This window comes from Terrapene carolina, unplaced genomic scaffold, assembly GCF_002925995.2.
Source record: "Terrapene carolina triunguis isolate 2854851 unplaced genomic scaffold, T_m_triunguis-2.0 Scaffold58, whole genome shotgun sequence".
In the NCBI taxonomy this organism is placed as follows: Eukaryota; Metazoa; Chordata; order Testudines; family Emydidae; genus Terrapene; species Terrapene triunguis.
The window spans coordinates 26,202,517-26,229,424 of record NW_020664409.1 but is presented as its reverse complement, the minus strand read 5'-3'; the positions used below and the strand labels follow the sequence as shown (position 1 = coordinate 26,229,424).

Genomic DNA, 26,908 nt, shown 5'->3' with positions numbered 1-26,908 from the left:
ATAGGTGAAACCGCGTTATATCGAACTTGCTTTGATCCGCCAGAGTGTACAGCCCCCCCGGAGCACTGCTTTACTGCGTTATAGCCGAATTCATGTTATATCAGGTCGTGTTATATCAGGGTAGAAGTGTATAACTTTAATTTTACAGCTGATGAAACTGAGACAGAGAGGTAGTGGGACTTTCCTAGGGCCCCACAGCAAGTCATGGTCCAGATTATGTAAGGATGGTCACTATAACAGTTAAGAGAGTGAAACCCTTCAAATGTAATATTTTTGCCCATGATAAACAAGTGGTAGAAATGTTATAGAAATTTGGAATTTCCTGGTTTCCAGTCCCATACACAGTACTGTAGAACAAACTGCCATTTGAACATAAATGGCTTTTCTTTAGGTAGGTTTAAAAATAGTTTAGTGCCAGAGTTTCGGTTGAAGGATTTAAAAAAATATATGCCTCAGGAGGAGGTTGTGTTTGGAATATTGGTTTGATGTTCCTTTTTATTTTGTATAGTTATGTACAAATTACATTAATTTGTCTTTTCTATCACAGACTGTTTTGATGTCCTTTCTTAGGTACTTCCTAATTGTCTTTGGTTAAAAAAATAAGTTAGTTGTTCCTCCAAGAGAAACATTGCCATCATGCCTCGTTTCATAATGTCTTGCCTTATGAAGTAAGAAACAGAAAGAGAGGTGAAAATAGGAAGAAGTTTGTCGTTCATCATTTTCCCATTTGTGAATTTGCATCAGATTTACTTTAGTTTAGTTTGGCTTTCAAGTTTTTTAAAAACATAACACCAAGATTTAAAAACAAACAAACCCAGAGCCCAGAGTTAGACTCCTAAGTCCATCTTTACGTACTTAAATAAGTGGCCAGTTTTTTAAAGGTGTTGAGCACCCAGCAACTACCACCAATTTCGCAGGGTGCTGAGCATTTTTTAAAATCTGGCCACCTATGTGGATTTAGGACCTTAACACTAGACACCCGTGTTTGAAAATCTTGGCCCAAATCTGATATAAAAGGCTTCTTTTCAGAGCCAAACTAGTATGGTTTACATTTTTGTCACTTTTTAAAATGTAAGAGGTGGGAGTTTTGTCCCCGTAGTTTATTTTTTTTAATATTGTATTTCCGATGGAAGGGGAAAGAAAACTCCTAAGCCCTGAGGATCCTCCTTTTTCCCCTGGGTCTCTCTCCTAATATTTCCAATCCTTAATGTGTCCATCTGCTGCTATCCTTCTTACTATACTTGTGGCTGCATTTCCTTCCAGAGCTTGTCAATGACTTTCCTAAACTAGTTAGAGGGGTTGTTATAGAGAGAGATGCAAGGTGCGTCCTACCCTCATTGCCTCAGTAGTATTCTCCGCCCCTGAACAAACAAGATGGATTTTGAGTCCCAGACCTGGATCCCTTTTCTTGCATGGTAGCATACTGATGTGTCAATAGATTTTAGGGTCCGCAGAGAACCTCATATGTAATATATTTTGTTAGTGTCTAGGGAAGGAATGTCAGAAATAAATCTGATGTGTGTACTCCTCTTTCAGATTATTAAGAAAGCTCTTACAGAGGAAAAACAAGTGTCTACAAAAACATCTGCAGCAGATCTTGTGACAGAAACTGATAATTTTGTGGAAAATGTGATTATTTCTGCTCTGAAAGAGAAGTTTCCCTCCCACAGGTAAGTATCTCTAGAGAGAGAACTGCCCAAGACCCTGTCCCCTGCACAGGCCATGTATGTGACCATCATTAAAAGGGAATTTATAAAATTCAGTCCCTAGATGTCAGATGACCATCTGTACATATTAATTTGCCTCCTAATAACTGAATTCAGTTTTAATACCATTTAGATATCATTCTGTTCTGGTCTCCATTGTTAAGAATTAATAAATGTCTTGAATTTAAGCAGATTGGAAAAAATATTAAGCTTCCTTTCTTTAAAAATTTCGGTTCCAGATTCACTTTCATGTTGACAATTACTTTGAGAAGGTCCACTGTATTTTTCATTATTGGCCACACAGTATTATTGCTCTGGATTAACTTGAGTCATCATCTGAGGTTTTTAATATTTTGCAACCTTTTTGGATTTAATTAAATATAGTAATATAACACTCTTGTCCCCAGTAAGGGTCTCTAAATTAAACTATCACTAAGAAAGCTTAATTTGTTCACAACTCTGTATCTTTTTTTCCGCTGTAATATAATGCCAAGAATATTTCATCAAATGGACATTAGAATCAAGCTGCATTCAGTTATCACTAAGGCCCCAGTTCTGCAAACATTCATGTGAATAATTTTGTTTTACTCACTTGTATGTGTGTGCGCGCAGGATCTGGACTGAGTATAGCATTAATTCACATTTAGCTCTCCTAGCCTATAGAAAAATAAATGTTGTACAAATTACTGCACAGGATTTAACGGTAGGTCTTAAACATGAATTCAGATATGTGATTCCCCTTGAGCTATTAGGGGCCAGCTGAGAGTAACCCCCTATAAACAGAAACCATAAAATGATACATTTTAGCATATTCACATTGGAAATAGGCTTTATAAAACATGTCTTAAGATTGGCTTGATGCACACAAAATATATACTTTACAACTGATTTCCACATTTGACTTTAACCTATGAAGGTAAAATTCAGCCCTCTGAAGAGAGCCAATACAAGGCCTGTGTGCCACTTAAATCTACATAAACCCTCTATGTGTACTTTAAGTGGGTTTTAAGTGGTACATAGTGTGACGGGATCCCCCCAGGGTACAGCCTGGGACCATGGGACCGCTGTGCCCCCTTAACTCTCTCCAGCCTGGGCTGTCTCTCACAATGCCTTGCTAGTGACCAGCAGCAAGCCCCTCCAGGCGCTGTGATCACTCAACACAACAGCATGTGGAGCCCCACACCCATCTAGATTGCATGAATGCTCCCAGAGGCACTCATGAATCACACAGACACCAGCCCAACCCCCCCCCCCCCCCCCCACTGCCCCAGCTCCCAGTACTGTACCTCAGGAATATACCATCTAATTTATTAATTGGTTCACCACTTCAGCAATGGAAAGTGGACATACATCAGCCTTTGTCAAGCCTGAGCAGATTTGCCCCCACACTTCATACCAACTCACTGGTAAAGATAAACAATTAAACAAATTTATTGACTATAAAATATAGATTTTTAAGTGATATTAAGTGATAGGAAAAAAGTCAGAATTAGTTACCAAAATAAAATAAAATATAAGCACGCAGTCTAAACTCTCAACCCTATTAGACTGGGCAATATCTCGATTAAGCAGTTTTTCTCACCCCACTGGATACTGCAGTCCTTAATATACAGGTTTGTTCCTTAAACTTGGGCCAGTCTCCTCTGTTGGAGTCTTTTCTTCTTCTCAGTGTCTTAGCCGCTTGCAGCATAGGTGGGGGCAGGAGAAAAGGCCCAGTATGTGTCCACTCTGTCTGTTTTATACCCTCACTCCATGTGCTTGGAAAACACAAGTTCAGGCGTGTCTGGGGGCATTGCTGAGTCTCCCAGTAAGGTTGAGTAATTCCCCTGGTGTGGCCTCATGCAGGTGAGTCATTGCATTGTAGCTCCCTTGCTGGACAATGGCTGTTGATGGATTGGGTGTTAGTTACTTTCCTTGCTCTTGCCTCTGGGGAGCTAATATCTGGTTACCAACCCAGGCATTGGTTACTTTCCTTGCTGTTGCCTCTGGGGAGCTAATATCTGGCTGATTCCCCAACTTACAGTATGTTTTAGTGACAACCATACAACACAATTCTCATAACTTCACATGCATTAATGATACATGTATGGATAGAGAAATTACTTTCAGCAGATCGTAACCTTTCCCCTGATGCCTTACAAGGCATGCTTTATATGTAATATCACAATAATATACAGATGAGGAATATGGGGGGTTATAGGGTGCTCCCCCAAGGCATAGAACGTCACACATAGGCCTTGCAGTACATAGGGATGACTTTGTGTCAGATTCCAAAGAATTCAGCTAAAATGGAACATATTTGAAAAACCTGACCCCATTGGTCATGTTGGTGTAAAGAGCATACTTAGTGCAAAAATTACTGAAAAAATTATACATTAAGTACATCTTTCTAACTATCTGTTATGTGATCCAAAACTGTGGCAGTACTACACAATTTAAGTGTGTAATATTTGGTTGCAATTCTTAGGCAGTGCTGAGATTTACAAATATATTATTTGAGTAATATTCCATCTAAAATACTGCTTGCTGTGCTGTTGTCTGTTCTGTAATATGTGAGTTTTCCTTAATGATCTGCCAGAGGAAGTGTAGCATACAAGGTTCATGTAACATGAGCATAAAGTGTTAGAAGCATTCATGCTATTTAGAATAGGAATAGCAGGTGCAAGGTCAACATAGACCCAGAAATGGAAGTCTCCAACATGATGAGAGATTATTAACCCTTTACAGTCAACTTCCATTTTGAATTTGCCCATGCATTTTTCCTAGCTTCTGATTTCATAAGGTAACTAAGTGAACGAAGCTTTCTTTAAGACAGTTCAGTTTCTGTTTGTTATGTTTTGGCCAGGGTTCATATTGACCCAAATGCATATTTCAGTTTACAGAATATAGTCTTCTGTCTGAATAAAGGTCCATCTTGCAACATACGAGATACAGTAGATAGGTACAAAGGTAAACAGCAAAGAAAAAAATTAAAATTGACTTCAGTACAGGTTTATGTGCTCTGTCTCTCCACTAATCCGGCTCTCAGGGACATCCAACTAAGATTTTTAGATTTTTTTTATTCCCTTTTTCTTAAATTATTTTCGTTCAGGTACTTCTTAGTTTAAAAAGGAAATTCTGGTAGTGACAAACTTTACCAGAGTCGTTACTGCAATCAGAGATATTTGTGATGTGGCAGAATTATGCATTCAGTGCATCAGCTAATACCAAGAAGATTTCACAGAGGTAACGGGAAAAATAGTGGAAAAGTTTGTTAAAAATATATTTGTACGCTGGATGTCCAACTCCCTACTTGGTTAGTGGTGAGAGTCAGCCCATTAATCTGTGCCTCAGTTTTCATTTTTGCTTTACTGATTCTTTAAAAATAAAGAATTTCAGTATTTTATTTCAGTACTTTCATGGATTTTAATGAGTATTTTCTAGATGACTGATTTTTTTAACTTTCTTTTTCTAGTATCAGAGGGGTAGCCGTGTTAGTCTGGATCTGTAAAAAGCAACAGAGAGTCCTGTGGCACCTTTAAGACTAACAGATGTATTGTTAGTACTACAATACATCTGTTAGTACAATACATCTGATAGTCTTAAAGGTGCCACAGGACTCTCTGTTTCTTTTTCTAATGTATCTTTACATAGTAACATGGTTTGGACTCTTCACAGAATGAAGCACTCATCACGTAGTTCTCCATTAATGACCTTATTCTTACCACAGAGCAGTATCTTTCAATGTTATGGGCTTGTCTACGCTACCCACTGGATCGGCGGGCAACTATCGATCCAGCAGGGGTCAATTTATCGCGACTAGTATAGACACGATAAATCGACCGCTGAGGGCTCTCCCGTCGACTCCGGTACTCCACCAGAACGAGAAGCGTAAGCAGAGTCGACGGGAGAGTGTCAGCTGTCGATTTACTGCAGTGAAGACACCACGGTAAGTAGATCTAAGTAAGTCAACTTCAGCTACGCTATTCACGTAACTGAAGTTGCGTATCTTAGATCAACCCCGCACGGTAGTGTAGACAAGTCCTATGTTATGCACTATGGGCTTGATCCTGCTCCCATGGAAGTTAATGGGATTGTTACCATTTACTTCCCTGGGTACAGGATCATACTATATGAGTCTGACCTTGCACCAGTGAAGTCAACGACTGAGCTTTGCCATTGACTCAGATGGGCACAAGATCTGGCTCTGTTCCTGTACATTTATTTTTACTGTGTAAAGTCCTTTTAAAATCAATAGTACCAATAAACTTTTAGTTACAAAGGAACTTTTTTACCTTACAAAAGTTTTGACAGTAAATACTACATATAACTGGTCTTATACAGCAAATATGTTTCTTTGCCTTCCTTTTCTCCCTCACCATGCTCTCTTCTCCCTATGTCCCTCCCTGTCAAAGCCCGGAGGGTCCTTTCTCTCCCTGCCATCACTCACTTCACTGCTTCAGCCCTCTTTCTAGCCCGCCCACAAGGGCCTGAATTGTAGCCACCATCTTCCCAGCCAAAGAAGACTGGAAGGGACTCACGTCAGAGACAGTCATTTGTCTCTTGAGTACCATGAATCTGTTCCCTCCCTTTCTCTCCACAAGGCAGAGTGGCTCTGCCATCACACCATTCCAATCCCCAGGGAGCCCAACGGGCAAGAGTTGAACATGCCCTGTCCCTGCAGCTCCTCCCAGGCGGCTGTACCGCCTCCAGCCTTGCCCCCGTCCCTTCCAGGCAGCTGTCTGCGTGACTGCGTCTCCTGTCTGGGGTCTGTACAGCCATGCCGGAGGACAGGACTGGGGGTGGTACAGCTGCGCCAGAAGAGCTGCCGGTGCAGGACGCTGGCTCCTGGGAGCAGCAGCCCCATGATCTGCTCCTTTCACCACTGCGGTTCCCGGGAGAGCCCTACAGTTCCACGGATACCGATTTATATCTGCGGATAACTGCATCCACATATATAAATGTATATCCGTGCAGAGCTCTACAAATATCTAGATGCTTTGATGTACCCCCTGGAAGACCTTTGCGTACCCCAGGGATACGTGTACCCCCTGGTTGACAACCGCTGATCTAGGGAATGGAAAAGATAACTAAGGAAGACAGGACAGATGCCAGAACAGGATGTACAATTCCTAGGAAAAGGAAAACAGAAAACCTATTGAAATAAATTATGACAGGACAGAAAATCAGCAGCTCAACATAGAATTCAATGTGCTTCTGTAAATTGTGTATTTTTTTTTAATTCTCTTGAATTACTCTGGGTCTTCCGAAGAGGAAAGTTCAGCTTTGTGAACTTTTTACTTCCTGATCTACTCTGCTATTAAAAATTGTGGTGGGAGTGGGGTTGTAGGTTTTCTAAGGCTATATTATTTCCTGGTGAATTCACCTGCAAGGAATGGAGGTTCCTTCTAGAAGTGGGCCTGAGCTGCCAAATTGCAATCCAGATCTAAACTTCTGCCAAAGTTGGGGTTTCATTTCAGATCCATCTCTACATGCATTACAGGATTTTGAAGTATGTATCATTAACATATAGAGAAGGGGAACTAGAAGGGGATTTTTTTAAATATACTGTATAAAACAATTTTCTAGCTATCTTTTCAGAACTTCTTTACAAAGTTTCTGTGAGTTGGTGGGTGGTGGTGGTGGGCTTTTTGTGTGGGTTTTTTGTTTTGTTTTGTTTTTGGTAATTAAACTTTAAAAATACATAAATGTAACAATAGTCCCCAAAAGCCAAGAAAGTGGAGTTGAGTTTTCTGAGCATACTTTACTCCATGTCAAATATAGGTTTATTGGAGAAGAGTCCACTGCTGCTGGTTCAAAATGTGTCCTCACTGACAATCCTACCTGGATTATTGATCCCATTGATGGAACCTGCAATTTTGTGCACAGGTAAATTCAGTAACATGGAGAATTGTTAAAATATAGTAACTCTTCAGTTACTCATCAATCCTTCTCTCCCCCCATTACCAAAATATATTTCACTGTGTTAAGTTTGCTCAATTTACAGTTACCTACAGCATTATATTTACAAACTGAGGGGGTTTGCCTGAACAAGACCTGCAGGATCCATTCCAGTATCTTTTTATATCTGATATAGTATTTGATACTCCTGGGGGAATTCTGCGCCACTGCGCACGTGCAGAATTTATATCGCCCGCAGATTTCTTTCCTTCCCCGCAGAAAAATGACTTTCTGATGGGGAAGCAAAGGGAAGCCACAAGTGGTCATGCGACCCTCCCCAGCAGTATGTTTCGGGTGCCCAGAGCAGACGGCAGAGAGGTAAATCACTGTGGGGCAAGGGGCGGGACTGGGAAAGACCCAGCTGGTGGCTCCTACCCTGCACCGGGCTCAGCTGCTAGTCCCGGCTGGGCTGGAGAGGACAAGACTTCCTCTTTCCCTGCATGGCATCCAGGGCCGGGTCACACCCACCCCCAGATTTCTCCCCCGGCTGCAGGAAGCTCTGCAAACTGCCCCCCCCCCCCGGCCGCGCTTTCTGCACCCATCACTCCTCAGCTTCAGGGGGAGGGATCCCTGTACAGGGAGCTGCTCCCCCATCTGCCCAACCCCCATGCATTCAGACCCCCTCATACTCAGACCCTCCCGCCAAACCTCACCCCCCACACTCAGAACCCACACATACACTGAGCTCCACTCCCCCTGCACCTGGACCACCCTGACGAGCCATCCCCACCCAGATCCCCACCCCACCAAGCCCCAACCAGCTGCACCTGGGCCCCCCTGCAGAGTCCTATTACAGTTGCTCCTTGAACCCCCCAACAAGCCACTGTGCATCCAGATCCCCGCCGCACCTGGATCCCACTCTGAGCTGCCTGGACCCAGATTGCCCGACACAGATTACCCCTCTCAACCCACTCCTAAGCCCCCCCATGCTAAGCCCCTCCACACTTGGATACTGCCTTGCTGAGCCCGCCTGCCCACCCCTGGTGCACCTACAAAACTACAACTTTAACTCAAAATTTAAATATTTGATTTTTTTTTTTTAAACGATGACTGTTTACTTCACCTGGACAGTCCCACTAAATTTAAAATAATTCCGTATGGTTGGTCTAATAGGCCAAGATTTTTTAAATGATGGGCCTAATTCTGCCTTGGTGCATTGACTCCAATGGAATAATATGTGCTTACACTGTGGCTAATTGGGGCCAGCTTCTGGGGGTTTATGTTTCAGGTAATACAGTGAAATTGTGCCTTCCAGTAATACTTTCTGCTGTTATTCTACAAGTTTTAAGAAATTATTAATTTGTCAGTTCATACTTAAATTTTGGGACAATTAATACCTATGTCAAAAGGAGCAAGTGAAATATGTAGTTATTACTTTGGCAAGACAGAAGGTAGTATAACAGGTTTCATTTATTGTTGGCCTCAGGTACAAAGTTTCTCCCTAATTAATTACTGTCTGCAAAGTGCTCTGAGATCATTGGATGAAATGTACTCTAAGTATAAATTATTTATTACAATATTATTTTAAGATTAGGTTATTTAGTTACGCTAAGGGGGAAAATCATTAAAATTTCAAATATATGTTTAATATACACAGCCTATTTGTTTTCATTAATTTATTTTTTAACTCTTTGAAATGTTAGTTTCGATTAAAAAAAAAAAAAGAATTGACAAAGTACAAGGGACAGTCTTGGGTGGAAACAGAGGGAAGGTATAATGTAGATGAAGTTTTTAGTTGAGTAAAATTACAGTGCTCTCTGTGGGTTCAGTTGCTGCTGGGAGTTGCGGAATTTGCACGTTTAGAGAGATTATTCATGAATAGTACTTTCTTTCTTATTTGTCACAGGTTTCCAACAGTGGCAGTTAGCATTGGATTTGCTGTTAACCAAGAGGTATAAAATATGTTCTGTGAGTTGGTAACCTGAGATCCAGCTATAAACCTCAGAGCCATGTGGGAACTAAAAAATTAATACAAAGGCTGTTTCCATGCTATTGAAATTTGTTTGGTCACACTACACCAATATAATACCCAAACCGTTACTTCTGCTGGTAGTCCCATGTTGATTGGATTTATATATTATTAAAAGGGGACTACTGATGCAAGAGTTAATAAAATCAGGCATTAATAAGTTATGTTTAAATTGTGACTAAGCATCTCTATATTTATCTTCTACTGTTCTCTTGTTATTATGCTGATTCCTATTGCTTTAAAGCTGTTAGCAATCTCCATGACTCTCAGACAGTTTTTTCGATGTACAGTATATAGTAGGATTACTTTTTGTGATACGTGCAAAGTTATGGTTTGGATTCCCTTGTGTGCTTTTGAGGTGCAGTAAATTTAATATTATTCCATGTACCTTCATAAGAGCCTGTCCATAGAAAAACAAAGAACCTGGCCTTGGGGCTTGGGAATACTGTTCTTTTTAAATTTTCCTAGTTCTCACAATTCATTTTGGAGGGGTTTGTACAGCTACTGTAGTTGTACCGTTTGATTTATAAAATAAAAGTAGCTATTTTTAAGTAGTTATTCACACCATTGTAAAATGTGCTTCTTGGGCCTTTGCATTTACATGCATTGACATGCCGTTAGCTCCCATTGAAGCCAACAGGAATTTTATGTGTGCAAGGAATGCAGCATCAGGCAAATTCAGCGATGGCCTAATTTTCAGATGTGATGAGGACTAGCAACTCCCTTTGGTTTGGACAGTATAGTGTTATATGTATATCTAGATGGACTGCAGCTTGCCTTTAAAAACATAGAAACTGTAAAGACACACTTTAGTGCCATTCCAAAGATTATTCCTTCCCAAATGTTTTCAAATATTGCATATAATTACAAAACAGCTTTCTTTAGTGTTTATTTATTTTCTATAGCACCCATCAGGCTTTAGATGCTGCTAAAACAAAAATAAACAATAATATTAAATTTTACCATCCATTGTAGTAAAAAAAACCAGGCAAAAGTAAAAATAATAACTCAATAAAGAAGCCAAAATGGGCATAGATGAACTGACCTGAATAGAAAGATCTAGCATCAAGCCCTGAATACTGCTAAAGAGAGATTCTTGTGGATATCTTCAGACCTGGAGTTCCGTACATAGGGACCCTGAACCAAGAAGAGTCTGACTCCAGGTTGGTTTAGATGGGACCTCAGGATGAATATTAAGGAATATTAATTCCCTCTGAGCTATCTTTGAGGACTATTGGGTAAGAGGTGGTCTCTCAAGTAGCATGGGTCATGGTTGCAGCAAGGGACTGGGAGTCTAGAAGATCTGAGTCCTATTACTGGCTCTTCTACAAACTTATTTTGTGACCTTGGGCAAGTCACTTAACTTCTCTATGTCTGTTTCCCTATGAGTAAAATGTAGATAATATTTTATCTCATAGTAATGATGTGAGGATTGATTCATTAATGTCTGTAAAGTGTTTTAAGATCTTCTGATGGAAGGTACTATAGTTGTACAAAATATTAGGTACACCTCTACCCCGATATAACTTGACCCGATATAACACGAATTCGTATATAACGCAGTAAAGCAGTGCTCGGGGGGGGGGGGGGCTGCGCGCTCCGGCGGATCAAAGCAAGTTCAATATAACGCGGTTTCACCTATAACGTGGTAAGATTTTTTGGCTCCCGAGGACAGCGTTATATCGGGGTAGAGGTGTACTTTGGGCCTGGATTATTAAGGCTCCAATTGTGAACCCCTTATTCCCATTTGTAAGCAGGTGCTCACACAAATAGTTCAGTGTTGCCAATTCTCATAATTTTATCATGAGTCTCGTGATATTCGGTGTTTTTCTTCAAGCCCCAGCTCCTGGAGTCAGGTGTTTCACGAGAATCTCAGTGTTCATTTAAAAGACCAGTTAGCTTCTAGCTTTCATTATTGCAGAGAAAAACTCAAAGATGACTTGAGTGCACCTCAAGGGCTCAAAAGATAGAAGGCAAGTGAAATGTATTATGACATGCAAACTATGTATTTTTTTTTTAATTGCCTGATTTGTAAGCCAATCTCATGTGTTTTGGAGGCCTGAGTCATGAATTTGAGATGCTTGAGGTTGGCAATAATAGCCCCAGTGAAGTCAATGGGCCTATTCATGTGAGTGACTGCTCACCAATGGGAGTAAAGTATTCAGAATCTGGCCCTGGGGGATTTACATATTCTCAATAACTCCTTGAATTGAATTTCAGAGTAACTTTTTATATCATTCTAATAGTGTGCGTAAAAATGAGCTGTGAATAGATAGAATCAATATCTCTCTCTCTAAACTGAATTTTATATGTTATGTATCTAAAACTTCAGTTTAACAGTACAATTATTTATTAGCAGCAGCATAATCTTTGGTTACATAGCTAATTAAAATAATTTTGATCTTTCTGCCATTAGTAGTTGTTTATACTTGTGATGAGTAATTTGAGTTGCATTCATTTCTTTCCTTTTCAAAATCTTAAAGCTTGAATTTGGTGTAATTTACCATTGCACTGAAGAACGATTATACACTGGTAGAAGAGGTCAAGGGGCATTTTGTAATGAAAAAAGGCTTCAGGTGTCAAAAGAGACAGGTTGGTCTAGATTTTTGTTAGAACTCTAAAAGAAATATGTTGAATTTCAGAGTTGATGCTAATCCTGAATGGAAATTATTATCCTGATTTAAAGTATCTTTCCTGCATTATAACTGTGTCTTTCCTGGAAACATAAGGATGTTCCCAAATTTCTGTTTAAAATATTCCGCTTTATGTGAATTAGTATTAAATGGTCCTAAAATATTTTGCAATTCCCACACGAATTGATTAGTATTGATCCAAAACCACTCCTTTAAGATAAAGAAATAGGATGAAATTCACCACTATACCATGCCTTCTGTACACTGGTGTAACTCCGGGATACAAAGTGCAGCTGGAATGGTGAATCAGGCCCACATTATTATGGCATCTGTCATTCACTTATTTGCAGATGACTTAATGGTGCCATATACTGCATCTTGTTTGTAAACACATATGCCAGTAGTAAATGGAATTAATGGATGCATACATTATACTACTTTAAAAACAATTTGCTGTGATGTGTGTGAGAGGTCTGTTTAATCATACAGTTAGTTAGAACACTTAGTCCATACTGTATGGGGATTTATTACTATAAACCTAATAAAGTGATTCTGCATTTGCCTAGTTATAATAGTTAAGTCCAATCAAATGCACATAACAACAAGAAGCTTTCTTTTAACAAATCCAATGCAGAAGATAAGACAGCATAATTAGCAGACAGAAGCAAGCAGATGTTACAGAGCTGTATCTTTGTACCCCAGAAATGATAAAATTACAGTAGAAAAATGGTTTGGTGCAGACTGAAATCATAGTAAATTAAAGCAATTTAATGTACAGATTAGATACGGGTCCAGACCAACCCTGGATGACGAGAACTTCCCTGATAGTTGGAAAAATTTGGATCCAGATCCAGACTTTGTGGCTTGGACCAGTCTTTAGTGGGCCAGGTTTATTTATCTGGAGAAAGAGCATACAAATGGTACACTTCTCCCCCACAGGAGCAGCTGTGCCTGAGGGAGGACATTTACCCAGAATAGGTGTCCATGGTCCTACCTTAGCCACCCTTCCAAAGGTGTTCTGTCAGGGGAGGGAAGTTTTAAAATACAGCCCATGTTCCACAAGAATCCCCTTGGCAGAGTATGCCTGGGAGGCTTATGGAATCAGGGCATCTCCTAACTGCCCTACATCCTTCATAAACTGGCCCCATTCACTTTTATGTCTCAATGGTCCTGGGCCTTCAGCTGAGCAAGGGCTGTGGGAGACAGCACCACTTTGTCCCAATTCCCTGTGGACTTTCTGCTAATGTGGGAGTCCAGAACATAAGTGCAGGGTCAGATGCTTTATAATTTTTTCTCTTTTGAGATGTACTCATTTGTGTGGGGTATTTTGAACAGGGAAGATGGAGAATATTTTTATTGATTTTTATGGTGTTTAAATGTAGCCCATTTACGGTTGTTCTTGTCTAATAAGGATTTTGACTTCAATAGAATGAATCACCTCTGGAGTACAAGATGTTTCTCCTCGTGCTGGCATCTGGAATTTGTGGCTTTTAGACTTATATGTTACCTCATGCTTTTGTTTCAGGAAATGTATTTTGTATAGAAAATGTTGATGTACAATATAAAATTAGATTAATGCTAGATATGTTCTGCATTTAACAATTCAGAACTAAAGAAAATCACATTGTGGTGATGACAGAATTTTGCAAAGATTATGTCACAGTAAGAAAACAGAGCTGTGGTCTGGGATATCCACCACGCACAGATTTAAATAATCGTAATGAAGGAACATCCCGAAGATATAAAATTCCCTTTGACAAACGTTGTCACAGTTTAAAGCCAGGCCTGACCTTAAGTGTGTTGATACCATAAATGGCGTGAGGTTTTTTTTTTGGTCTCCACTCTGCCCCCTTCAGTAGTCAAAAATGTTGGTCCCTTGTCTCTTTTCCTAGCACATTTACCCAGGTCACTGTCATCTGTCTTCTACCAACCCTCCCTGTTTCTCTTCCCCTCATCAGGGTGGAGAACTTGTCTTCTGGTCAGCTGTCTCCTGTAGTTTGAATTCCTGAAGCCACCTTGTGTCTTTTCACTAGATGGTCTCTTCCCTAAGTTCAATTCCTCCCTATGCCTTAAGCCCAAACCCTCCTTAAAGCGTTTCAGTCTTTAAATCCAATTCCTAAATTAGCATAACTTCGACTAAGTATTAGGAAGTGATTGTTTATTCATCAGGAATCTAATACCCATTGAACTGTATGTGAATCTTTCCTTTGGCTTTAAGAGTCCTTGGCTTTGATTAGGCCCCTATACTGCTGTAAATCAGAAGTTACTGAATTGAACACAATACAAAAGGAAAAACTAATGCCGTAAAAATTAGTTCAGAATTAGACCTACTGACTTTTTAAATATAGAATAGCTGGTAAATATATTGATACTTGGACGTTTGTGACTTTTGTAGTCTTTCCAATGTCTACACATAAAAGGGGGTAGTTTTTGCAAGATAAATAGAGGTTTTGGTGGATATTTTTAATTGATCTTTACTTATCATACACCTAGCTTTGTCTAATTAAAATGAATGGTATAATCCAAGAGATCAAAGTTCCCTGTTCAGGAAGCATTCTGCTTTAAAATACAATTCATTTACAGTGGAATGCATAGATCCTATGTCAATTATTTTTAGCTGACTGCTAAAAGTTTGTGAGGTCACCAAAGGCTGACTGGTCAATGAAGGAAAAATTCCATGGGAACAAAGGAAACTCATAGAAACCAGTTTTGTTCTTATTCTTCCTTCCCTTCTTTTACCAAACAAGTATTTTTAGATAACCCAACTGTATGAGCAATTTAGTCTTGTTACAGTCATTTAGACAAAAGCAGTTTCTCATCCTGAGAAAGAATATGAAAAGAAGAACAATTTTTGTGTGCATGAGAAATGGTTTTGCTGTGAAAAGCCCCTTCATATTTAATGTGAAGAAATTGCCAAGACCTACTTTGAAAGGTTGTTGAGTTAATAGAAACAACTGTCTACATTGCAGATAAGTCGAAGGCCTTGATCTTAACAGAAATTGGTCCAAAACGTGACCCTGAGACTTTGAAATTGTTCCTCGGTAACATGGAGCGCTTACTCAAAGCCCAAGTACACGGGTAAGGTTTTTAAGAAAAAATTTTATTATGTTAAAAATCATCAACATTCTCAACTTTCTGAAATTCCAAGCAGAATGTTATTCTACTTAAATCAAATGTGATGCATATTGTACCCTGTTAATAAATACCTGGGTTGAAATAAAAGCAGTTTTCCCCCTTTCATTCTTTTATACCTCTCTGCTTCTAGGATCCGTGTAATCGGAAGTTCTACCTTGGCTCTGTGCCATCTAGCATCGGGTGCTGCAGATGCATATTACCAGTTTGGTTTACATTGCTGGGACTTGGCAGCAGCTACTGTCATTATTAGAGAGGCAGGTGGTATTGTGATAGATACTTCAGGTGAGTAAAGTATGTTGTTTTGGAGCAGGGACTGTGTCTTCATGTTTGGAAAGCACATAATAGGCACTACTACAATCTAAATAATTGTCACACTCAATTTTTTTCAATCACCTTTCATAGTCTCTGAGGGGTGAGGCAGATAAATGTTCAGATGTTTAGCTTTTCTAGTTTGGGCTGCATTCTTCTTTTTTACTTCCCCATCTCTGTCTAATCTATCTGTGTACTTACACGGTCCTCATTGCAATACTATCTGAATATCTCCAAACTATTTTAAAAAGAAATAATTATAATCTTTCTCTTCCTTCTCCGCTGGTAGGAGAAAAGGCTTGATTTGTATATGGGTGAGAAGGGAAAGAGTTTTGTGTGTGTGTGTATGTCAGATGAAACTGAGGGAAAACTAAGATGAATAATTGGGTTTTGCATTTAGTCCTGAAAGTGGAGGATCAATACAGGCTGGGGCTGATAGGATGGGGCATGATTTTCTGGCCAGCTGGAGGTAGAGGGTGGTGGTTTTTTCCTACCAGCACTATAAGAGCTGCGAGGCCGAGGACCAACATAAAAACATGAGTGGATATTCTTGAAAGTGGGGATGTTATAAAGAAAACTAGTTCTACAGAGCAGTTCTGTCTTCCTACCAGCATCACCCAAGTCTTTCTGGGTTCAGTTTTTGCTATCTGATTTTCATCCAGAAGGTAATTTCAGTTAGGTATTCAGAATGCTGGTAGATAGTGCTCTTTATGCTTGGTGTAAAGGAACTGTGGAGTTGGGTGTTGCCTGCATTTCAGTCTGTGTTATCTTGCCAATGCTCCCAGTGTTTACTCATAGATGCTGAACAATATGGGAGAGGAACTGAGTTTGGGTTTACAGGTGAGGGATTAGGAGGTAGAGGAACAGTTACCCATAGTGATCCTCTGGCTTTGTTCTGAGAGGAGGGATCTAAGCCAATTCAAAGCGTTTCTGTTCATTCCTTCAGCTCTTAGAGGCAAGACAGGTGTATTTATCAGTATCAAATGTCTCAGACAAGTCCAGTAGAATGGGTATGGACCGGAGAAGGTAATCCACCAGAGCAACAAATGCTGTCTCAGTATTATACTCCCTGCCCTCACGCCTCACTTAGAGGGATCCATGATTCTGACAGATAACAAGTGGAGTTGGAGATGCCTTTTTGCCAGCTCTCTCTTAGTCTGCTTGGAAAAGGAAGCTTAGGCCTGGTCTACACTAGGCTTTTATGTCGACTTTAGCGCCGTTATATCGAATTAACCCTGCACCCGTCCACACCAGGAAGCCATTTAGTTCGACATAAAGCTCTCTTTAAATCGATTTCTGTAATCCTCCCCAACGAGAGGATTAGCGCTAAATTCGACATGGCCATATCGAATTAGGCTAGGTGTGGATGGAAATCGACGGTAATAGCTCCGGGAGCTATCCCACAGTGCACCACTCTGTTGACGCTCTGGACTGCAGTCAGAGCTCGGATGCTCTGACCAGCCACACCCCCGGGAAAATTTGAATTCATTTTCATTTTCCTGTCTGGGCAGTTTGAATCTCAGTTCCTCTTTGGACATCGAGGGGAGCTCAGCAGCAGTGGCAACTATGCAGAGCTCTCCAGCAGAGATGGCCGTGCAATCTAATAGAAAGAGGGCCCCAGCATGGACTGATCGGGAAGTCTTGGATCTCATCGCAGTGTGGGGCGATGAGTCCGTGCTTTCAGAGCTGCGCTCCAAAAGAAGGAATGCTAAGATCTACGAGAAGATCTCCAAAGCCATGGCAGAGAGAGGCTACAGCCGGGATGCAACGCAGTGCCGCGTGAAAATCAAGGAGCTGAGACAAGGCTACCAAAAAACCAAAGAGGCTAACGGACGCTCCGGATCCCAGCCCCACACATCCCGTTTCTACGAGGCACTGCATTCCATCCTGGGAGCGGCCGCCACCACTACCCCACCCCTGACCGTGGACTCCGAGGATGGGATCATGTCCGCGGCCGGTTCCTCGTCGGACATGACAGCGGACGGGGAAGATGAAGAAGGAGATGAGGAGGACGAGGCAGTCGACAGCGCTGGCACCGCTGATTTCCCCGACAGCCAGGAGCTCTTCATCACCCTTACCGAGATCCCGTACCAACCGTCCCCATCCCTTACCCCGGACACAGAATCAGGGGAAGGATCAAGCAGTAAGTGCTGTAAACATGTAAACATTTATTTAAAACAGAACGGTAATATTTATACTATTAACAATGTACATTTATAAAAGTTCTGTAAACTAGTAAAAAAATAATCAGGTACAAAACAGGAATATTTACAAAGGTAACAAATGGGTTTTCATGATTTCTCTGTCTTAGGCTCTTCTCAATTTAGTCCCAAGTGTTTTAAAAAATTTTCACAATGTCCGTTACTCCATGATTCCCAGGCCCAAGACGCTCCACTCCATAGTCCCAGTGCACCTACGCGAAAATCCGGTCAATGTGGCCGGGGATCGACGAGAAATCCTCGTAGGAGAACTCCTCGTAGGTCTCGTGGAGGTAGAGCTCAAGCCTGTTGATCAGGTTCCGGGGTAGGGCGATCTTAGTGGGCCCTCCGTGGTAGCAGACATGCCCCCTCCACGCCACAATCAAGTACTCCGGGATCATGGCCCGACATAGCATGGCGGCATACGGCCCCGGTTTCTGCATGCTTTCCCGCAGCATGCGTTCTCTCTGGGTGTCCGGGATCCTCAGAAGGGTGATGTCGCTCATGACGCCCTGCTTTGAATTAGGGAGGGGAATGTTAGTATTGGGACTGCTTTACAGCCACGCGGTGGAGGGAGAGGGGCAGCATACAGGGATCTTTCCCTGGGACAGCCGCGAGGGGGTGGGACAGGGGCAGAGTTGATGCTGTCCTGATTGCTGGCAGCAGAGACTGGCATTGCTTTCAATGTGAAAGGAGGCCAGTGCTACTGCTGGAGTTTTAAGCAGCCACAAGTCTGCGGCTTACCATTATTGCCCGCTCCAGAAGTTCAGGTCTCCAGCCACGCTTCTCAGATCACTCCAAGACCTCCGCAAGTCCACAGGCACTGAAGGCGACGGCCGAAAATTCGACCTTGTCCTGAGTGCGCATGTGAGAGGTGCAGTGCATGGTCTTGTTCACAGAGAAAGACTAGGTTCTTTGTATACAATTTCATTTATCTGTCTCAGGAATTCACTCCCTTTTCACAATTCACACAGACACATCTGCGACTGTCTCCCAACCCAGCCTGTCAGCACACTCCCAGAGGCTAGCGCAGATTAGGCGGAGGAAGAAGAAGACGCGTGAAGACATGTTCTCAGAACTAATGGGATGCTCCCGAGCCCAGGCAGCCCAGCAGACACAGTGGAGGGAGAACTTGTCACAAATGCACCGAGCAGTCATGGAACGGGAGGAGAGGTGGCGTCAGGAGGACCAACAGGCTACTGAAAAGCTGCTTGGACTAATGAGGGAGCAAACGGACACGCTCCGGCGCCTTGTGGATGTTCTGCAAGACCGGAGGCAGGAGGACAGAGCCCCGCTGCAGTCTATCTGTAACCGCCCTCACCCGCCACCAAGTCCCACACCACCCTCACCCAAACTCCAAAGAAGGAGGGGCGGCAAGGGCCGTTAAAACTTTCAGTCAACCCCTGCAGACTGCTCTAGCACTAGAAGGCTGACATTCCCCAAAATTTCATAAGTCCTTTCCTACCCACCTCACACAAGCCCCCGTCCAAGTTTCACCCCCCACGTTTCATGTCTGGTTCGCAATAAAATGTTTGTTTCTCTCCATTACTGTTTCAGTCAGGTTCTTTTGAGGGAGAGTCTGTCTGGAGGGGGGGAAGGGGCTTGGTAATTGGGCAGGACAGTGACCTTTAGCAGGGTACAGAGGCGGTGTCAGGTCCAGCATCAGGACACATACACAGTGCAGTCACTGGTTACCCTGGTCAGTCTGGGAGGTGTTTTTCATGTTCTCCATTGAAATAACCAGTCCACCAGTGCGGAGCCTGGCATTCCGGGAGTTTAGAAGCATCATTTGCATCAGAACACTGAACCCGCCCCCCGCCACAGTCTGCGTCCCCGGTTTAAAATATTCCCGCGAAAACAGCAACACAGACAACGGTGTTCATTAACAAAATCGAAATGATTTTATTTTTTGGGAAGGGGAAGGGGGTGAAGGGGGTATGTAACTGGAGAGGATAGTCAAAATGAACTGGGTAAAGAAACGGGGGCAGGTTCAGCTTTTCTGTCCACAAACTGAAAAGTCACTGGTTGCCCTGCTCACTCAGGAACCTAGCTTTCAAAGCCTCCCGGATGCACAGGGCGTGCCGCTGGGATCTTCTAATGGCCCGGCTGTCTGGCTGGACGTAATCAGCAGCCAGGCTATTTGCCTCAACCTCCCACCCCGCCATAAAGGTCTCCCCCTTGCTCTCACACAGATTGTGGAGCACACAGCAAGCTGCAATAACGATGGGGATATTGGTTTCACTGAGATCACAGCGAGTCAGTAAGCTTCTCCATCTCCCTTTGAGACGGCCAAAAGCACACTCCACTACCATTCTGCACTTGCTCAGCCGGTAGTTGAACAGTTCTTTTTCTGTGTCCAGGGCGCCAGTATAGGGCTTCATGAGCCAGGGCATTAGCGGGTAGGCTGGGTCCCCGAGGATGACTGTAGGCATCTCCACATCCCCAAGAGTTATTTTGTGGTCTGGGAAGTAAATACCTTCCTGCAGCCGTCTAAACAGACCAGAGTTCCTGAACACGCGAGCGTCATGAACCTTGCCCGGCCATCCGACGTAGATGTTTGTAAACCGTCCCCGATGGTCCACCAGTGCTTGCAGCACCATTGAAAAGTAGCCCTTTCTATTGATGTACTGGCTGGCCTGGTGGTCCGGTCCCAGGATAGGGATGTGAGTCCCATCGATAGCCCCACCGCAGTTTGGGAATCCCATCGCGGTAAAGCCATCTATGATGACCTGCGCGTTTCCCAGGGTCACTACCTTTGGGAGCAGTACCTTCACGATTGCCTTGGCTACTTGCATGACAACAACCCCCACGGTAGATTTGCCCACACCAAAGTGGTTCGCGACTGACCGGTAGCTGTCCGGCGTTGCAAGCTTCCAGAGGGCTATGGCCACTCGCTTCTGGACAGTGAGGGCTGCTCGCATGCGGGTGTCCTTGCGCTTCAGGGCAGGGGACAGCAACTCACAAAGTTCGAGGAAAGTCCCCTTCCGCATGCGAAAGTTTCGCAGCCACTGGGATTCATCCCAGACCTGAAGCACTATACGGTCCCACCAGTCCGTGCTTGTTTCCCGGGCCCAGAATCGCCGTTCAACAAAATCCACATGCCCCATTGCCACCGTGATGTCCTGGGCGCTGGGGCTCGTGGTTTCTGACAGCTCTGTGCCACTCTCCGACTTCAGGCTCTCACGGCGGTGCCGTAGCCTCCTCGCCCGATTTCTCTGCATCTGCCTCAGGGAAAGGTGTATGATAAGCTGCGAGGTGTTGAGAACGGCCACAAGTGCAGCGATGGTCGCAGCGTGATCCATGATCGCAGTGCTGTGGCGTCCGCGCTGTCACTGACCAGAAAAGTGCGCGAACTGATTTCCCGCCGGCGCTTTCATGGAGGGAGGGAGGGCGTTAGTGACAGACGGATGACGACAAATTTTTTTTACCCAGAAGGCATTGGCGGCTCGACCCAGAATTCCGATGGGCAGCGGGGACTGCGGGAACTGTGGGATAGCTGCCCACAGTGCACCGCTTCCAATATCGACGCTCGCCCCGTTAGTGTGGACTCACAAAGTCGAATTACTGTCCTTAGTGTGTCCTTAGTGTGGACACACACGTTCGACTTTGCAATATCGATTCCACATATTCGATTTAAGTAAAATCGAATTACCCTCGTAGTGTAGACATACCCTTAGATGCTGAGCAGTAGCTTCCAAGTTCTCTGGAATTGCGGGATGGTTTTTAAATTCTGGGTGGACTATTATATGTTTGGGAGTGGATGGCAGAGTCCCTTCAAAAGGAGATGTTAACAGCCTGTTGCCAGGATTCCTTCCTGGTGGTCTCTTTTCTTTACCAGCCAGGAGTGGCAGGGGAAAGAGTCATGGGGGGGAGGGGGACGGCCCTGATTGTGGTTGTGTCAGTCTACTATAATTACTACTGGCGTGAATAGGCAGAATTCTTGGGAAGAGGACTCTGTGTTTCTAGTCCTGATCTTAGCTTCTTGTTCTTGATGGCCTCTGAGGGTATTCTGCTCAACTGTAATGTAATTCCCGTGCAGGGGGAGGGGCTGTGTTCTGGGATTGGGTGGAGACATATGGGTATATGTAGGGATTTACAATCTAGAAAAATTCTGCAAGGTGTGACTTTGCTATCTCTGTGGTAGAGGAGAGCAGAGGTAAACTCTTTGCCTCCCTTAAAGAAGGATGGGTTTACAGAAATACTTTGCTCCTTAGTCTCCCTATATTTTCTGCCACCAACAATAAAGTTTTCTTCCTTCCTGCATTTTCTGCCATAGGTTTGCTGAGAACCTTGGCAATCTATGTGGGCAGTGGGATGAGAGAGGGCCTTTTGGTGCTAGAGTGTCTCTAAGAGTAATCCGTGTGTGATTGTAGTGCCTCGCTGATTCTTCTATCCCTTTGCCTCTTGGCTGCATAGTGTTCTATGAGTAAATTTTGAGTTTGGCTCAGACCAAGGTTATTTTGGGGTGGACCATGGTGGTGCTTCTACTTGCTTTGCACTGGGAGAGCTTTAAATTCCCCTGCTGCTGTTACAATTACAGCACCTGGTAAGCAATAGGGTGAGATAAGCTGTCTGATCCAAAGGCACTAGCAATGCAACTTCAATAAGTCAGTCATTAGAGAGACATTCTAATAGAAATGCAGCTAACAAACTCTTGTTTCCTATATCAGGATATTGCTTCCATGGACATTTTAAACCCCCCTTCCGTCCCCCCCGATGGAAGTAGTCCTCAGATGGTTCTTCCCATTCCCTGTTGTCCTTTCCAGGAGTACAGTTTTCCCACAATTTTGAGTGACTTTTTTTTAACGTTGTCCCTAGGTGGCTATTTATGGGCTGCTTTTATAGCCACAATCTTTGTATTCTTTTCTCTTTCCCTCACACCCCCATACAGGTCCTTTGCTTATAGTGATAATCCAGTGAAACATCTCAGATCTGGCCCACTCTGCCCTAGGCTCTGGCTGGCTAATTTCATCACAATTTTGCATTTCCAGTCTAGGGCTTTCCCAGGTCAGAGATGCTGAGGATGAATGTCTGTGTCTTTGAGTAAGCCCTTTAAAGTGTTACATTTGAAGTATACAGCTGGGCCCAGCAGAGATTACTGGATATGCTGAGACTCCTAAACAGATTTCAGCAAAGATGAAGGCTTCTTGGGAAGAAAGGGCTGTCAGGGAGACACAAGAGTGCTCATCTGAATATTTATATTTGTACAGCACCTTGAAGATTAAAGACCCAAAATGTTAAGGATTATTATTTTATTAATTTCTAGAGCATACATCCCCCAAGTAGAGTGCTCTTTAGTAGTCAAGCCCAGTGGTGATCAAAGTGTGCATGACTGTGGAAAGACTTGATGTGTTAAAGAATAGTTGCCAGTTGTAGGGTATGTTTAACCCTGAAAACGGGTTATGCTGGTTCCTATTTTATTCCTTACTACCCCTAGTTTTGCAAACAAAACATCTGGTGTTTTGTTTAAGAGAGTAAAATGGAATATGTTGTGTTTATTTTTGTGTACTGAACAAATAAAAACATTCATTGCTTTTGCTGTGTACTTTGGTGTTTGGTAAGTCTATGGTTTCTAGAACACTTTGCTTTGCAAGACATCTCTGAATTTGAATGCCTCAACAAGGTATTTCCCCCTCTAAATGTGGCTGTGACGTTGTTTCAGTATTTTTGAATCTCTCTATCTACAACAAGGATATAATATAATATGCCATACATCACTTCTGTATCTAAACATGGTTCTTCTTTATCCTCTTGTTCTTAGGGGGACCTCTAGATCTCATGTCATGCCGAGTGATTGCTGCCGGCACTAAAGAGATGGCCATGTTCTTAGCTCAGGAAATACAAACTATTCACTACAGACGGGATGATGAGAACTGAGTGACATTAAATACATTTACAAGTAACATGGAGTTTGTCCTTCTAAGCTACTTAACTTCTTCCAAGATGGGTGTCTTAGAGGGTACATGATTTTAACAACATGCTTTCTGTGCAAGTCTTCTGTGTCAAATGTTTTAAACAATTTTATTACAATGTGGCTTCCCAACATTGTGGGGTGGGGGAAGGGAGATTTTTAAAACCTCTAAGATTTGTGGCTTCTTTTTAATATGCATCTATTTCAGCAGTACCTTTTTTATATGATCACCTGTAGCGCTTGTTGCCAGATTCAAAGTTTCACATCTGTTCAGGCTGAAACTGAGTCTTTTGTAACATATGCAACTAAAAAGAAAACTTTATTTTTACAAAACACAGATCTCAGGTAAATGAGCTTTAGGATTGTAGTAGATGATAAGTAGTTAAAATGTGTGCCTACCATACCCATATTCAACAGTACTTGAGAATGCAATAAAAAGTGTTGTTACTCCATTTCTCTTTTCTAACTATATCATGGCCATATATATGTATATTTTGGATGTTTACAGTGATTTACAAAGTGTACAGAAGAAGGTGATTTTAGGTATTTGTTTCAAGGAAGTGTATATATTACCTTTATGAATGCAGTGGGAGTTACCTATATAGTTAATAACAGAGCTGCTAAAAAAATGGAAAATATTTCATGATTTTTTTTTTTCAAATTGTCCAACCAACTCTAGCTTATAGAGAATGTTAACCAATTGGGGCCAAATCTTACAGTCCTTATTGAACCCTTACTGAGAGCTCAAACCTGCAAACATTTACTACCATGGAGTAGCTGTGACTAGTGGGCAGAGTGCTTACTACCATGAGTACTGATGTCTGTGGGGACTATTTACAATGGTAAATACTATACATGGTAGTTAGTTCTGGAAAATAGGGTCCTATGTCAAGGAACTATTGACTTCAGTGGAAGTTTCGCCCAAGAAGAAACTGCAGGATTTGGTCTTTAGGGGTAAATTGTAAAAATGGGCACCTTAGTTGTGCTTGCAAAAGGATAATTGTAAACAAAGTATTCATTTGCACGTACAATTGTAGTCACCTTCAGAATATATGGAAACCCTGTAAAGTAAATGACTAAATCTAAAAACACAAAAATTCTGTGCAACTCTAGTTTTGTGTTTGGCACTTTTTTTAAAATCAAGTTGATACTTTCTGTTTTTTTTTTAAAAGAAATCATATCATCTGACACTACTGAACTTTTTAAATGTTAGTGTCCAGATAAGAATCTGATTTTAAACATGGGGATTTACCTCTAGTTTTTCTATTGATGTTGAGAATTCAAATCTACAATTATTTTTTAATAATACAAAGAAACAAAAAGGCCCCCAAAATACATATAGGTCTAAATTTTCAAAATCAGTTCCTAAATTGCACGTGCAGACTATGTAAATGTGCATGTAAACTGCAATGAGAAACTGGAAATTGAGTATACAGTTATCTATTTTGCATGCACAACTAAAGAACACATTGTTAAAAATATTAGCCGTTGTACATGCCTTTTAATTTTCTTCTGTGAAAAATGTTTTTCATTACGAGTATAACTCGTATACTGTATTTTTTAAAATGAGAAATGCAAAATGCTGGCTGTGGAGAGAATGGCTAAAATATAGGGCCCTGGTTTAGCAAAGCATTTAAGCACATGCTTAAGTCTCATTGGCCCTGATTCTCCTCTCCATCAAAGCACACCTCAGCCGCAGAGGACAATGACAGATGCAGGAAGCTGGCTGTAATTCCCTGATCTCTGGCCACTTAGCCAGGGCAGAAGACAGAGTAGGCCCCCTGCTGCTCTAGCTTCTGCCACTGATTGATGTAAGTTCTGTAAATGGATCTTACACCTGCAGAGAAACAGGTGTAGTGGAGTTCAGCTCCACCATTCCCCCTCTCGGTCCACCAGCCTATCCCTTCTTTTCCTTATGCCAGAGAGAGAGCTGGTTTAGGAGGTGTCTATACCACCTCTACCAGCTTTACATCAGTAGAGATTCCTTGTACGCAGGAAGACTCTCTGGCTGGTTTAAATTCACTCTGCACCACTTACATGGTGCACTTAATGGATGAAAGAATCCTGCCCACTGATTTTCATGGCATTTGAGCGCACTTAAAGGCTTTGCTGAATTGGGGCCTCAGTGAGGTGGGGAGGGGAATGTCCAGAAATCCAGTCTCGGATTCACCTGTTACTGTCATGGATAAAACATTATTTTTTAAAAATAAATAGAAGGCTTCTGAGAGTTGATGAGCGCCTCAGACTCCTACTGATGTTAGTGGAGTTACAGCTGATCAGTAGCTTCAGAAGGCCCAGAGTTTGCAGTGCCATTGGCCACGATGATTCCCACATTTTACTTAGAATTATTAATTAGCTGACAGTTCTTAGAGGTAAATCCTGTACTAGATTTTGACCTTCCCGTCCATCTTTCCTTGCTTACTAGCTAAAGCTCTCTTTTGTAGGCATATTCCTTACTGTAGACTTTCCATTCTAAGGTTTAAATCAGGGGTTCTCAAACTGGGGGGTGGGACCCCTCGGGGGTTGCGAGGTTATTACATGGGGGGTCGAGAGCTGTGAGCCTCCACCCCAAACCCTGCTTTGCCTCCAGCATTTATAATGATGTGAAATATATATAAAAGTGTTTTTAATTTATAAGGGGGGGTCGCACTCAGGGGCTTGCTATGTGAAAGGGGTCACCAGTGCAAAAGTTTGAGAACCACTGGTTTAAATTAATACTGTGTGTATAATATGGGAGCCAAATCTTTACATTTTTAATTAGGGTTCTTTTTTTCTTAAATAAAATAAAGTTGGTAACTACTCTTTAACCAGCAGTTATAAAATTAGTATTTTTAACACAGTAAGATGTGAAAGGCTACAATCCATTTCACATGCTTTGGGTTATTTTTAAAACACGTTTCAGGCTTTAGATTATTTTGGAGGCCAGTTTCTGAAAGCAGAGGCAGTATTTAAATATGAACAAAGATTATAAGTTATAAATGTTGAGAACAAGTTTTTCCTATCCTGAATGTCATAACCTGTGCTGGCATTTTTTCCATGTTAGTATCCTAGTGAATGTTGGTGGAGATTGCAGAAGAGAGTAAGGAGAAGCCACGGGCATCTCTGAT

At 42.2% G+C, this 26,908-nt stretch overlaps 1 protein-coding gene across 1 annotated transcript in view; it reads left to right on the top strand.

Annotated features, from left to right (window-relative positions):
* Nucleotides 1-26,213, top strand: part of IMPA2 (inositol monophosphatase 2) — a 33,287-nt gene extending 7,074 nt beyond the window's left edge. The window contains exons 2-8 of the mRNA XM_024212586.2: nucleotides 1,537-1,670; nucleotides 7,470-7,574; nucleotides 9,493-9,538; nucleotides 12,099-12,207; nucleotides 15,218-15,326; nucleotides 15,514-15,665; nucleotides 23,652-26,213. Of these exons, the coding sequence (XP_024068354.1) occupies nucleotides 1,537-1,670; nucleotides 7,470-7,574; nucleotides 9,493-9,538; nucleotides 12,099-12,207; nucleotides 15,218-15,326; nucleotides 15,514-15,665; nucleotides 23,652-23,767 (771 nt within the window). The 3' untranslated portion in view covers nucleotides 23,768-26,213. The remainder of the gene's footprint in view (nucleotides 1-1,536; nucleotides 1,671-7,469; nucleotides 7,575-9,492; nucleotides 9,539-12,098; nucleotides 12,208-15,217; nucleotides 15,327-15,513; nucleotides 15,666-23,651) is intronic.
* Nucleotides 26,214-26,908: the final 695 nt, after the last annotated feature.